At 38.8% G+C, this 15748-nt stretch overlaps 1 protein-coding gene across 8 annotated transcripts in view; it reads left to right on the top strand.

The window, feature by feature from the left end:
- Nucleotides 1–15748, top strand: part of LOC117420586 (bridge-like lipid transfer protein family member 1) — a 147492-nt gene that overhangs the window by 51221 nt on the left and 80523 nt on the right. For all 8 annotated transcript variants that reach the window (XM_059032356.1, XM_059032355.1, XM_059032362.1 and 5 more), the window contains exons 19-31: nucleotides 391–599; nucleotides 1220–1450; nucleotides 2154–2291; nucleotides 3437–3613; nucleotides 6402–6530; nucleotides 8195–8314; nucleotides 10194–10474; nucleotides 10619–10863; nucleotides 11923–12181; nucleotides 12508–13342; nucleotides 14623–14693; nucleotides 14807–14980; nucleotides 15490–15610. In XM_059032356.1, coding sequence (XP_058888339.1) covers nucleotides 391–599; nucleotides 1220–1450; nucleotides 2154–2291; nucleotides 3437–3613; nucleotides 6402–6530; nucleotides 8195–8314; nucleotides 10194–10474; nucleotides 10619–10863; nucleotides 11923–12181; nucleotides 12508–13342; nucleotides 14623–14693; nucleotides 14807–14980; nucleotides 15490–15610 — 2990 coding nt within the window. The remainder of the gene's footprint in view (nucleotides 1–390; nucleotides 600–1219; nucleotides 1451–2153; nucleotides 2292–3436; nucleotides 3614–6401; nucleotides 6531–8194; nucleotides 8315–10193; nucleotides 10475–10618; nucleotides 10864–11922; nucleotides 12182–12507; nucleotides 13343–14622; nucleotides 14694–14806; nucleotides 14981–15489; nucleotides 15611–15748) is intronic.

The raw sequence follows: 15748 nt of genomic DNA, 5'->3' as shown, positions 1-15748 counted from the left end.
CATGTTTTGGTTTCCAGAGATTATCAGCCAAATGCTTTGATAGCTTAAACATTTGCAGACACTTGGTTTATTCTCTTTCAACACCTCATGTTTGGAAACCATTTTCGAAATAGACTTCACATTTTATATAAATACTTAGAAATGTCCACGTAATCATCAGACCTAATATGACTGCCATATTGTGGACATAGGGGTAATTGTTTTCTTTTGCTGTTTTAAAATCCAACATACTGAAGGATTTCTTGGTTAAATTTTGATAATCAGTATCGTCAGCTTAAAACTGACAGTTTGATGGCCATATTTGTTTATTAGTAGTCTGTATTGACGTTCAATTTGTGCTCCGTCCACGAGAGTAATAATATTGATTTTATTTGATGTGTTTTTGTTTAGTGTCAGAAATGGAGGAATCCATGCTTTCAGTACTCCGACCATCACAGAAACCAGAAGACAGAACAGCTTCCTCACCTAACCAGCCCAACGGGTTTCCACTTGATCCATCAGAACTGCCACCAGATAGACTTCACGTGGAGCTGGAACTTTCTCCTGACTCACAAATTACACTTTATGGACCAATGTTGAAATCACTTCTTTCTATAAAGGTATGAATGATTGTACATCTGAGGAATTGTGGTTGGTTTTGTATATGTATGTACAGTACAGTAGTTCCGTACTTAGTACAGTATGTATTATTACATCTAAGTGTGTCATCACTTGACCACTGAGTTAAATGTTCATGTGTTTCCCTTTTAAACTAAGACACAGTTTGATTACAACAAGTATATATCATCTCTTCAGCCTTTGATATGCTGTACACAAGGAAGTCTTGGGACACGTCTATACAGCCTACTTGGACAGTTTTTAGTAAAAATAGGGAGATGTATCCCTAATTGTAAACAGTAATCTAACTCTGGTAACAAAAGTAAAGGTATTGGTATTATTATCCCTAGTAGTAGTAATAGTTGTAGTCATTTTATCATTATTTTATACATTTGTATACATTATAGCCATTGACACCCATTATTATACAGGCCTTGCCAAATGAACAGACTACATTATTGGAAATACAGTCCGAAGACCTTGCATGCATGTCTAGATTCGTGTTGGGTGACTGAGTGACATGTGGTCCCTGAGTTCTTCAGTTTTGACAGCAACCTGCTAAATAAACCATTTAAGTTTTTCTACTCACCTATTTTTTGTGTCATTGTTTAACCTATATCAGGAGAATTACTTTGGGGAAGATGACATGTATACGGATTTCGAGGAGGCGGTTTCAAGCCCTGTGATGCCACTTTCCACCTCCTCCAGCTCTGGGTGGACAACAGTGGGAGTTGAGGACCGTGATAAGAAGGATAATGAAAACAGAAGCAAGCAAATCCACCCACTCACCCTTCGCCCCTGGGAGATCACTGTACTCATTAATTTATACAAGGTGCATGGTCGGCTCCCAGTGGTAAGTGAAAAAGAACAGGAATCAGATTGTCAGACAGAAACTGGTTCACACTGGATAATTAGGTTACATTCAGCAGCCACAAAATAAGTGTCTTGCAGGATGTCAAGTATTATGTAGAGCGATTTGTTGACAGTTTTGGTAATAGTTACAAACTATTACTAGCAGTTATCTGTGTATGTCTTATGGTCTGTCAGTGTTGGTTGAATGTGTTTTTTAATCAGACGGTTTTCTGTCTAGCTGTTAGTTTTTCATTGTCTCCCTTACAGAACACGAGAGGCAATGTGAATATAAAAACATTACTGTTCAGGTTTAAAGACTGATAAAAAATACTGTTAACTGTAAACCCTGCTTTATAAATGTTTAAGTATTTTTTTAATTTATTTTTTTAGCAAATGTTGCTGTGCCGTAATCCAGACTATAGTCATCCACAGACCATATAATGTGTCCCAGGGTATGAGATTGATAATCTGCAAAAAATATTCAAGCAGTGGCCAAGCAAATACATCCTTTAGTATCCACCACTGTTTAAAAGTATTGCATTAGTTTTAACCACTTCAGACATGAGCACTAAGGCATGGCAATGGCCTTCCCAGGTGGAGTGCACCAAGAAGATTTTCTCTAAAGTATTTGTCTACTGAATTCTAAATATATTGTAGAATATATTTTTTGTTAATGGTAGAAATTGCAATTGTGTGTTTTACAGCACTGCAGCAGTGATGGCTCTGAATGCCCCACAGCTTACATGGAGAGACTGTGCTTTGAAATGAAAAAAGGTTACAAAGAAACAATGCTGCAGCTTGTGCTGTCCCCAGTACACATCTTCATGAGTGACAACTATCAGGTAGGCTAATAAGATTGGAAGACAACAGGTGCACGTTATGTGTTAGGACCATCTCTCTCTCACAACAAAAAATTACATTTAAACAGAAAAATGGTTACCTTACTACCAGACATCTACAGATAAGTAGTATGTTTTTTCTCTTTGGCTTCCTGGAGGCTGTCCTCTTGTTTAATGAGCTGCAGGACTGCACCTCATTATTGTCACATGTCACCCAGACACCTTCGTAGGAAGCTTAAAACTAAAGTGATGTGGAGTTGAAGGGGTTTTCCTTTTTTTTTTTTGTTGTTGTTTTTGTTTTTTTTTACTTTGGTTGCAAACCATTTTTTTTTGCCAAGGTTTCCTTTAGAAAAAAAAAATCCACATATTTTCACATTTACTGTAATGCAACTTTCAGAACACAGTGCTGTTACATCCATCCATGATGCTATTAAATATAAACTGATTAATCCAGCATTGAAATCTGCTTACTTAGACTATGCATACATATATACATATTTTAATTATGATCAAACCCCAAATTACTGGTACAAGCTCGACAAAAAAAAACATTCGGTCTACCTTAAATCATCATGCACATCCATATTGCACCCCCAGTGCCGCGTCACCTATAGAGACGTTCGTAGACATCAGACTAAAGTTTTAATAAATCATCTCACTAGCACTTAGGCCTATTTGTTATTAAAACTTTCTGATGAGCTAAAAATTACGTTTTAAATTATCAACCAAAATATATTTGGGTCTATTTTTTGGTAATGGTTGCTTGAAGCTGTTGTTACAGTGTGTTTCAAAGTATTCAGGATAGTGGATAATAACTGCAAAACTCAAATTGAGGCGATCTGCGATGTTTTATTCAAAGGTTATAAGGAGCACTGACACATGATCATAAAATCAGTTCTTTGTACAGAGTAGGAACAGTCACAGGCTGTATTTTTTAAAGTAAGAAAAAAATGTGCTGGACTTTTGATTCAAAATGTCAGATTGTCTGGATTTTTTAAGAAACTGAAAGGTCATGTAAAGGACAATGCTCTGATAGCACTATAGTTGTTGTTTTTGAACAGTAAATGTAAATACAATACCAAAATGCATACAAAAGGGTAAATGCTTTAAAAACACTTAATGTTTTATTTTCTGCATGTTTTCTACAGAGGCCGGCAACTGATGGAGTACTCCGAGAAGGCCACATCAGTCTATCGGGGCTACAGCTCCGGGCACACGCAATGTTTTCAGTTGAGGGCTTACCTTTGGGAAGTGATTCGCTAGAATATGCCTGGTTGATTGATGTACAGGCTGGAGCTTTGACAGCTAAAGTGACGGTTCCACAGGTACACTAATGTGCAAATCAACATAAAAACAATTTTTTTTTTGCAATCTGTTGAGGTCTGTCCTTGTAATCTAGGTTAAACCCTTTACCTTTGCATGTATTTGATTGAACCAGTATGTCTTCTCATTATCATGAACCACCTATTGTAAGTAATGGAAACTGTGCTTAAAGGAGTGCTAATCAAGATTTTAAAATCCTCTTTCTTCCCTTAGCACATGCAATATTCTCTATTGAATATCTTTTGTTTTTTAGCGGAAACAAATTGGGGGGCCAGTGATAATGTTATAAAGGCTAATAAGAGGTTTGAAATTGGATTTAAAACCCTCATGGGATAGAGGCTTTGCAGTATTAATTTTTATGGTATAATGGGATTAAGCATCCCTTGTATTCTTGAAACTTCTCCGGGTATAATGTAGTTTCAAAACTGTTTCTCATGGTGAACCTCAACCTATTTATTTAGTGAGTACTTAAAAAAAAAATATAGAGATGACAGTATCTTTTTAGAACTTTTTAAGCAGGTTAGAAGAGCCCAGAGGGATTTATGTTTCTGTTACACTTGTGGTTGGAGGAATAGAGCAGATATTAATAATGTCATTAGGGATTGGTCTCCCCTTTTTTTGTATGTGGCATCATAATTACATGTTGCCGTTTGTATGCAGTTTGGAAGCTCAACAAAAAAGTGACTTTCACCCTCACAATATGTTAGGGACTCAACCAAGAAAAAAAAAGGATTTCCAGGATTCTTGTCCTGTGGTATGGTTATGCAAAATAGTGTAAGTTCACTTGTAAAAATTAGTATAAGGTCGTTGCTCATGGACTTTTTTTTACTTGGAAAGGAGAGTTCAGTCCCAGTGAGGCAAAATGTAATGGATTCATTATTTTGATTCAGTCATTCAACTTGAGCTACATACTGCTAAATAAGTAATTCAGAAATTATAATCAGACTTGGAAGAGGTATGAACAGCAATCAGCATCAACCTTCAATAGATTGAGACAGGAAAATAAACTTAATGAAGCAGACACTTAAAATTCTAACATTATTTTACTTTAACTTTAGAAGTTCTTGTCTAGACGCATTTTAATGCAGTTATATATCTTGTATAGTTGGTGTAATTTAGTGTCTGTCAAAACAAAAACCTAGAAAATGATCTAATCTGGACATGCAGTTGGGTTATTCTTTTGCCAGAAATATTAAGTTTAGTCTTGTCACACCAAAGAGCACATTCTTACTATAATATATGTATGGTTTGTCATTTTATGCCATTTCATAATTGTACTTAATGCATACCTTGATTTTATGGCTCTTCTAGTTACAGTTTATGCAAAATTAAACCATTTGAAGTTGCTTTCATTTGCCTGAAGGTGCTCTGTCACTCCAATAGCCTAACAGCATATTTTGAACAACTTTTTTTTTTTTAACAGAATCCACTCATGCCAATGAGTGTCCATATAGTCATCAATATGACATTCGGCCATCGTCCTTTGTCACTGAAGGAGTTGCAATAACTTGAGTAAATTTTCACTAAACAACCTGTCATGACATTCTAACCACAAGCATGTGAGATAAAACCAAGACCATAACTCTGTTGAAAAGCAGTTAGAGCACAAGTTTTTAAGTGGGTCATTCAACATGGCCATCTGTTAGCAGCAGCTGTGTAGACTTTATAAAGCACTATATATAAAAAGAATAATAGGAATTCATTTTAACATCAATGTACATACCTCGCACTTACATTTTAACAATGTTTTCTTTAGCACATGTTCTTGAGGGAATTAGTAGGTCATGGTATCTGAATTTGATGCCTTTTTTCATAGATATCTTTTAAAAGTGCTTCAATTGGATAGAAAACATTGCAAGTATTAAACCATTCAGAAAGGTTCAATCACTTATTAAAGCATCTAGTAAAGTAGTAGTTTTGAGGTGGAGTGGGAGAACACTAGAAATACCAGAAACCATTTGATTTGACTATCCAGCATGCTGTGCCAATGCACATTCAGAATAAGGTGGTAACGGTTCAAAGTTATTAATGAATTAACAGAAGATTAAATGAGTTATCAAGTTAAATAAGAATGAGTCTTGGCATTAAGGAATTCAAAGTGGTGCACAGAAATTGGATATGTAAAATCTTTATGGACCATTTGGTAGTCAAATTTGAGGAAATGCTAACTTAGACTTTAAATTAGGTTAATACCAGAGGGAAGGATCACTCAAAGTAGAAAATGTCCAGATTATGAAATACATTTTTTGTTTCAGGAAATGTACATTGTAATCACACTTGGCCTTAATATATTAGATTACTTCAGAGATTAAAAAAAAAAGAGCATTGTCTTATGAAAGCTAGCCATTAATATAATATAATTCCTGAAATGCTTTATTCAGTTTGAATTTGTTGACAGCCTTCTTTTGGATCTGAGATATAACTGAAGAGATAAAAAGGCATGCTAGGTCTCAGATTTGTCTGCCTGCTGTGCACTGATGAATAAATCTGTCAAGGAATTGAGACGAGAGGATTGCATCTATAAGAAAATAAAATCAGTCCTGTTGGAGTTAGGCAATTAAAAAAAATCACAGGGTATCATTTTGATTATGACACTTTATTGGCATGCAACAATAAAGGTGAGTAAGAATCAAAAGTATCCAGTGGTTGTTTAATGGGAAGTTTGTAACATAGCCGCATGCTCTCGACTCCTATTGGTTTTCTGTGGCATGTTAATATTGGAGGTTATTCATTTCTTGATCTATGATTACTAGCCTGTACTAACCTTGCCAACATCTCCTTTGCCTACAGCTGGCAAGCCTGCTGGAGTGGGGGGAGACATTTGTCTTCCATGTGGCGTCTCGTGAGTTTGAGCTTGAAAGACCAAAGTCTGTGGTAATCTGCCAACATGGAGTAAATCGCCGCTTCTGCGAGGCTAAGGTAATATCATTTATTTATTGTTTTCTGTGATTCTCCCTGCAAAGCCTCCTCTTTCTTTGTGTGGTTTGTTTATGAACCAATTAAGTAAGTATTTTAAAATACAACAAAAAATCTATTATTCAAGTTTGTCTTCGTTGCTACTTCAGGCCGCTACACACCAGGCACGATGCTATTTTTCTGTGGGGGACAAGATACTTTCGCAGCGACATGACCATACACACCTGAAGCGACACAGACGAGTGTCTTCTCTGACGGCATTTTAACATACGTAAGCAGTAAGGCATGACAAGGTGTGTGATATACTCCAATATCACATTGCCCGGGGCGTGTGGATATTAGAGTAGATCACACACCCTGAAGTGCCTTATTGCGCTTATAAAATGGGTTACCTAATTAAATTGGAAAAAAAAGAAAAAATGTTTTTTAATTAACAAAAAAGTCATCTTTCCGCCTAAAACTGAGCTAAGAGAAAATAGTTCCATATACAGTAACTTTAAAAAAAAAAAAAGATTATAGATGTTGAATTGAACATTGCCATTGAGTGCAGTTTCTTTATTTGATTTGTTATACGTCTTGTAATTCTTGGTTTGTTCATTTAATTTTAAAGTAAAATATTACTGCCCATTTTCATCATGACACAGCACAAATGAGTCTGCCTTTAATCACGCAGACCCTTCTTCACAAGATCTGCGACAGTATCAGGTGACAGTGCTGTTTTTTTTTTTTATTTTTTTTTTAATTGTTTGTTATCTGGGGAAGTGACAGGAGGTATCTATACCAGATTAGTGCTAGCGCTTCACAGGTCACTTATCAAACTGACTTTGTGGTTTATGGCTGGACAACGTGGAAAGCTACTATGTTAAGAAACAATGTAAAACAATGCAAGGCACAGCAGAAGAGATACCATTGTACCTGGACGAATTTATGTGGAGAGAAATGTACGGCAGGAATTGTCGAGATGCTTTTATAAATACTCTGCACCACAGATCACACAGTTGTGTAGGATGCAACTGTGTGATCATAATTGCGTCAACGGTGTCCGATTTCAGACTCATTCAAATTCCCACATAAGGTCAACATTTACATAAATATCGTTAGTCATGTTTATTACGATATATTCCAATATGTCTGCCTTTTTTCCCCAAAATTAGTGGTGTATGGATATCTACCAGTGATTGGCCCCAATTTGAAAAGGTGCCGACCCATGGTAATATGCTGTAATATCACCCCCATGTGACCTGTCTTAACCAATCAGGATAGAGTATTTAAAATACCCATTTTATAAATGGTAATAAATCATACATACTAGGCTTATCCAGTTCCTTTGAAATGGACTCCCGTAGGTGCATTGAAGCTGTTCTCTGATTGGTCAATTCCTAGTTGTCCCATGACAAATCGCAAAAATAGGATTCAATCCTATTTTGCGTCACTCCCGCGTTGCCTGTCATGTCACCATTGGTATGAAAGATCCTTATCAAAAAGTATAGGTTCTATTCATTTTGTTGCATCGCTGCACATTTTTGCTTGTCGCATCGCGTCTGGTGTGTAGCAGCCTTTACCCTTGTGTGTTCTAAGCAAATATATATATATATATATATATATATATTTTTTTTTAATGTTAACTCACTAATAAACAGTTATCCCTTTTTTATGATCTTGTGTAGCTGACTTGTGTCCCTGGGCCATGTCGGACTTCAGAAGACGTGAAGTACACCATGACCCGACTTGCAGTAGATGGTGCAGATCTATTTGTTGTGGAACAAGGGTGTGCAGCCAACATTAAGGTGACATTTTTACATTTCTATTAGGCACATCACCTTAGATATGCAATTCTCTATGCAAATGCCCTGTTAAATTGTATGTTCTTCTGTATCTTGGTATAGTTTTAGAGGGTAGGTGGATGGGTGTGTTTGTCCATCACGCCTGTACATATTTATATATACTGATGCACAAAAGAAACGCAACACTCAGGTCTAATGGATTTAATCAAATATTTTAAACATAGATATTAAACAAAATCACAGAAAATGTGAACAAAAATACAGATCAAAGAATCATGATAACTTTTCAGTATGAAACGTGACACACTGTCAAAATGAAAACATTACAAAGTTAGTAACCGGTATTACCTCACTGAGCATTAACACAATCCTGGTAGCGTTGACGCATAGACCTGATCAGCCTCTGGATAGACTGCTGTGGGATGTTCCGCCACTCTTCCTGTGCAGCTGCAGCTAGCTGGCGAAGGTTGGCTGGTCGCTGTTGTCTCCTGTGGATGGCACTGGCGATTTGGTCCCACAGAAGTTCTGTTGGACTCATGTAAGGCAAGCCCTTGACATTGTTTTCTTGAAGTCGTGCAATTGTAATCCTAGCACTGTGTAGTCTGCATTGTCCTGCTAGAAAATCGACACTTCCGGATTGGCTTGCAGGAACGGAAAAACTGTTGCCTCAAGGACTTCATCAATGTATCGCTGAACAGTAAGGTTGCCCTCAATCTGCACCAAAGGTGTTCTTGTGTTATAGGAGGTTCCTGCTCACATCATCACACTTCCACCACCCCACCAGTTGGCTCGAACAACGCAACAGTCACTATAACGCTCACCACGACGTCTCCACACATGTTGTCTTCTGTCAGGTCTGTAAAGGGCAGAAAACATCCCTGTAAAGGGATGTTTTCTGGCCCACAGAAGATGGTGATTTCGTGTCTTATCTGTCAACATGTTACCCTTGAACGACCTCCGGGCATGCAAATCATTTTCATGCAGATGGCGAGCTACAGTCATTCTGCTGATGCGCGGGTTTTTTCTTCCTGGAATTTCGTGTTGTAGCCACTGCTGTCTGAAAACGACTACGCAGGTGGATCAGTCGGATGTGACGGTCCTGGGCCGGTGTGGTGACCCTCTGCTTTCCAGGACGTGGCCTGTCCTTCACAGAGCCGGTTTTCTGGTTTCTCTGAACTAGTCTGCTGATTGTTGAAGCAGAACATCTCTCTGGGCAACTTCTCTCACAGACAGGCCTCCTTCAATAATGCTGATAGCAACCAGGCAATCTTCATTACTCAAGCGGGGCATGGTCATATTTTTCGCTGTTCTTGCATTAATTAAAATCATGTCTTTTCAAATGGCTATTTATACAGATTCTAAATCAACTCATTTTGGCAATTTTAACTCAACTGAAATACCAAACACTGAGCACCTGGCATTTTTATGAAATCACATGACTTGAGCTCACTATTTTGTTATCCCAAGGAACAATACTACTCAAACAATCAACAACCCTATCTGCTCACTATTTAAAATGTAAATAACATTATGTATGTGTCCAGTGAGCTACTGATGTAAAACTTGGACTGTTGCGTTTTCATTGTGGTTCAGTATATATTGTTCTTGTAATATAAAACATCATATTAATAATAATTACGACTAGAAGCATGGCTTAGTACAGCCATATGTCTGCTGGAGGGCCAGACTGGTTCATCAAGATAGCATGTGCTTTCATTGTTCCTTGGGTACTTGTAACACTATTTTCAGGGTATTCATGGATATAAGGCCAGTCTTGGAATTGGCAGCTCGTTTTTTAATTACAACTTGGATGAAGGGTCAAGTGGGCAGCAACAGAAATTTACAATTTCAATACAAACATGACGTTTTATGTTCTCTTTAGACAAGTGCCATTCGCCTTGCCAACTGTAACCTCCATAACCAAGCAGTAGGAGAAGGAATAAGTGCTGTGATTCAGGATGTCCATATAAGGCAGTACATTGAACAGCAGGATAACTGCAGACTGGGAGTTCAGCCCTCAGTTCTGCGCAGGTCCTACTGGCTGGAGGCAGGTTCTGTCAACTTCGGACTGATAACCACGGATGTGGCCCTGGCAGCAGATCATCCCTCCAAACATGAAATTCAAAGACATTTCTTAGAAATGCACGACAATAGGACTAAAAGGTAAGCGGTTTTCAAAGCAGAAGTTCTGTGTTGATGGCCAGTGTCAATGCTATAATACAAAATATAAAAAGAAGAAAACACAATTATGATTTCCTGTAGTATTTAGTACCATGTTTGAATAATATTTTTTTTTTCTCTGCTAAGGCTCTGGTTCCTTTGGCCAGAAGATGTTAGGAATAAGAGAAGCAGGAATAAGTGTGGCTGTTTAGGAGGATGTTGTTTTTTTGGAGGCACTGCTGCAGCAGTGGACTTTTTCAAGCTTGATGAGATGACGCCCTCCAGTAGCTCTGATTTTTCCAGCTCCAGTGCAGACTCAATGTGCTATGGGCAGTCCCTGCTGCAGCCTGCGGAGTGGATTATCACCAAGGAGGCACCCAAACTCCCAGAGGGTAACTGCTGCTTTTTAATCACAAACTATGCAGATAACTGAGGGTTAAACAATTATTAAACTGTTTCACCAGCTCTATCTCGGTTTGCCATAGACCCCATTATTTCAATGGTAAGTTGCAACGACTTGCTACAGCATTCAATGATGCCATGGCATTGGTCAAAAGATTTTTAGGGAGCTAAAATAATGAACGTTTCTTGCATGTCCAGTAGATTAAAACTAAACTGAACTACAAAATATACTTGCAGTATCCAAAATACACACACACACATATAACTGACCAGATTGACAAATTTGGGAAATACTGTGGACTATTTGTTGTTAAAATGAAGAGAGTATTAACATAGCATTTTGTAAGGAACATACTGTAATCCACACAACAAGGAAGCTACACGTGAGATATCCAACATACAGTTTTGTTTCTAGATCAGAAACAATGAACAATGAGAGATTTGTGTCATCACATTATCCTTGAGATGTATATATTATTACTGTAGGATGTCCGTGTGTAAATGACATTTAGTGTTGTGCCATGAGACCTTTAATCTGATTGGAGATCCACATAAGAAAGGGATTGTGGTGGTAATGCACGGTGGTGTGGGGTGGGGGGCGGGGGGAGCGATTTAAATCTGATTGTGTCACTTGTGTAACTGCATACAGGGGGGGCAGTGGGACATACCAATCCTTCTCCGGGGCCCGTGACGGCTCTCGGCGGCCCTGTTGAGGAATGAGGGGTAGAGTACTACACAGTGCTGCTATTCAGTTTTAAATCATGCCAAATAAGACATCCATTACAAATCCTGTTACTGTTCAATTTGATAGTTATGTATGTTATGTGTTTGTTTTTTATTATTATTAAAATGTACACCCAATGGTACTCCTCTGTTGACATACATTTTGTTGTAATAGTCGCTTGTTTCAGGTAATTGAATATGCATTGGGTATTGAATATTGATTGGGTTTTGCTACAGTAAAAAATACCTTTTATCACTGTACTTAAACCGTTTTGTCTTAACCTTTGCATTTTTAGTTAAGATATTTTCCCTCTATTCCTGCCTAGGTAAGACAAATGGAACAAAGAGAAAAGAGTGGGTTACACAATCGTTGGGAGCTGACCTGGAGAAGAAAGGTAAGGTCCTGAACTTGCAGGTTCCACTGCACTCTCATAGTTCCACCTCATCTTCTGATGAGAACAGCAGTTCCAGTGCAGCACTCCCCCTGCTGGCCAGCGAGAAGAACAGCCCATCTCCCTGCACTGATGAACACATTGAGCATGTGGAGTTCACACCTGGGTCGAAACCACAGGATGTCAGTGGAGAGTAAGTACAGAAGTTACAGTCTTATTTTTGGTTCCTAGAAAAATGTACTATTTTTACTTGTTGAATTTACTTATTTAGTTGCTAACCTAACATTTATCCAGTCACTGTTAAAACCCTGAAATGGTATTAATAAATTGTGTTGGGAGTTATTGTTTTGAACAACATGGAAGAATTTCATTTGCATGTGTATTCACCAGATTTGCTTAGTCAGGGCATTCTACTCTATAAAACAATTTTGAGCACACACAATAATCTAATGCTTGATTTTGATATGTTTATTTTACCAGTTCATGCCACGGTGTAAGTTTTACATCCTCTTTTTACAGGGTTCTTGCTGAAGCTCCAGAGAGCACTCCTGTCTCCCCCAGCAGCACCCAGGAGCGATCTTCGCTATGCTCTCCACTGAAACACCAGGCCTCTGTCAGTTCTACTCGTCTGGGAAGCACCAAGAGCCTGTCCGCAGCTGTCTTTGGTGAGAAGCAGCTCCCCCCAGCTGGAGTGCAGTTTAATAACGATGTGACCCGCAGCGATGAAAATGTATTGGATTCACCCAGGGAGAGGCGGAGCTTTGGTTCCTTCCCCTTCACCCCCTCAGCAGACTCCAACACCTTCCACCAGTACCGCTCCATGGACTCCAGTATGTCAGTGGCCGATAGCGAAGCCTACTTCTCTGCACCAGAGGAGTTTGAGCCTATTGGCATTGATGAATGCCCAGGGACCTACACTAGGAGGAACAAGAAAAAGAAACGTGCCCAAAAGATCAACTACAGCAGGAACTCCATTTACCACAGCGCTGAGGGGCCGCTGACATATGTCCTAAATGGGGAGACCAATCATGAGCCCAGGCCTTTGCCCATCTCCATGCACCCCTCTCAGGCATCCTTTGTGTCCGCACTAGGGGTGGAGGAAGAATCTGCTGAACATGTGTACTCTGTAGAAATGGAAAAAGTCCCAGAGGTTGGCCAGATGACATCCCAGCCACATGTGATGGACTGCTACCAGAACTACCTTTCTCGTTACCAGGTGTTTAACTGGTCGGTTAAACAGCCAACCAACAAGAGAACCTCCAAATCTTCTTTACATCGCCCGCTGGATCTCAACATGCCAACCAGCGAGGAGAGTTCCTCTTCATTCGACCAGCTTTCCATTCCAACATTTACGGTAGGCAGACACATCTTGACCAGATTTTGTAATTCCCTAATAAATACGTTTTTCCAAGACAAATTAGCATTTTATTATAAGTCATTGGATACAACTGCAACACCTTCTCCACACAGAGTTAGCTGAATGCAGAGCTTTGTAATGCTGTTAATGTTTGTTATAACAATAAACAGTAACAAGTTCACTTACAGTACATTATTTTAGATGTATCTAGAGAACCACTCAAGATATGAAAGTTCTTGAGGGTATCAATCTTTTATCATGATTAGCTGCTTATAGCTGTGTTCTGGCTATTGACTCTAGGGGTAGGCAACTGTGGTCCTGAGGTGTAATGGTTATAATTACTTGACTAAAGCCCCTTTCACACTGGCACTCCTACCCGGGTCACAATCCTGCATAGTGTGACACCACATACCTGGGTCGTACCCGGGTTGACCCGGGTCACAGCGACCCACCTCAGGATGTGGGTCGACACACTTTGGCCCGGGTTGAGCGAGACAAAATGCATGATGGCCATTCGTAAGCTGACTCAATAACAAACAGTCATGCCTGCGTGAAGGTTTCACTTCCGCAAGGAACATTTCTGTTTATTCTGTTTAGCCATATTTTATTTATTGAGACACACCATGTGTCAGATAGCAGCAGGGATGAAGAAACATTCGCTCTAATCAGTATGGCTGACGGTTCAATCCAGAGAAGCTTGGATGGAAGCATCCGTAACAAGCTGTTTCCGGGCCATTGATACGCGCATTGTGTATTTGCGTCTGTCATCCAGGTCAAACCTGCTTTATCTAAAGCTGGTTGAAATCGCGTAACCGACCCTCATGACACCGGGTCCTCCTGACCCGGGTAGAAAATGCCAGTGTGAAAGGGGTTTAAGTGATTTATGACCTGTTTTAGAGGTTTTAATTGGTTCAATTTGATAATTGAGGAATAATTAAGGAGATGTTTAGAATAAAGATCTGGGCTGGAAGTGCCAAAGTTGCCTACCCCTTGCTTAGTCTATATCTTGATAACAACTTTGCATTCACATCTGTTACAAGAGGTTTATTCTCCATAGTGTGCATTTAGGTTGTGTCAAAAGGTCTCTATTCATGTTAAAAAGATTCTGTAAGTTGCCATTGAATCTGCAGTGGATATGTGTGTCACTTACATGCATACCCTATTATCACATTACTTTACGCAACTGTTTTTGGCCAATCAGAGAATATTTCTATGATGTGTGTGTGTGTGTGTGTGTGTGTGTATACTATAAACAATAAATACTGTTTTCTTTTTAGATTGTGAAGCATGGCCTTGCTGCTAATTCTTTATTGGACAGAGGTGTTCAACTCATGGGATCATCATCGAGGTACAATATATGTGTATCAGACCAGACATTCCTGTTTCAGAAGGCTCTGAAAGAAAATGAACTCCTCTGTAATGATTGCCTATTGATTTTTGTACCTGTTATGCTTCTCCTAGCACACCTTACACTCCATTAGAAAAGAAGGCTATGGAAAACACTGATGATGAAACAGTCACTGAAGACTGGACTCTGGATCAGCCTCTGTCTCAGACGAGAACCACTGCTATAGTAGAAGTGAAGGGTGCTGTGGATGTTGTCTTGACACCTCTCGTGGCCGAGGCTTTGGACAGGTATAACATGTCACTAATTGGAAACAACAGCATTGTAACTGACAGCTGTCACAATATCTTTGCTTATGGATACAGTGAGTAATTTACTTCATCACAGTACTCCATTTCTAAAAGCATATGAGCTCTATTTGGTATGCTAACCGGAATGTCATAATTGTCATATTTTTAGTAGTTTAGTAGTAGTATTTGGGGGGAAAAAACAAAACACATTTTTATAAAATATAATACATTTTGGTTGCAGCACTTCTTAATGGCCACAGAACTTGTGCAGCTATTCAGTTTACTGCAAATGTTTACTAAACTGCAGTAGGCTAGCATCCATAACCGTCTGAATTTGTAAGATGAACATTAAACCAAAAATTGCATATAGTTAAAGATTAGTATTTTGATCTACAGTACATCGAACATCAGATTAGTGTTCCAAAATATTACATAGTTAGTTATTAAGTTTAGCCTGTCTGATAGTTTGTTGGTTTTGGCTGAGGTACCTGATCTGTATTTCCTTATAGGTACATTGAGGCAATGGTTCATTTTGCAAGTAACAGGCATCCTGCTTCCATATTGGATGATCTGCATGGCAAGGTGCTAAGTGAGGCATATCAGATCAGCAAATCCACTGTCTCCGACTCAGTAAGTGCTTATGTTGTTTAAGAATAAAACTTGTAATAAGTCTACTGTACTGTGTTTTCTTATTTCTAGCAAAGTGATCAAAGTATTTTGAGGTACTGTAGTTGCCTCAATGTTGCAGCAAGAAAACAAAAAAACAAA

Source organism: Acipenser ruthenus, chromosome 1 (assembly GCF_902713425.1).
Source record: "Acipenser ruthenus chromosome 1, fAciRut3.2 maternal haplotype, whole genome shotgun sequence".
Taxonomy (NCBI): domain Eukaryota; kingdom Metazoa; phylum Chordata; class Actinopteri; order Acipenseriformes; family Acipenseridae; genus Acipenser; species Acipenser ruthenus.
Note: the sequence above shows the minus strand (reverse complement) of the source record. Positions and strands in the feature narration are given on the sequence as shown.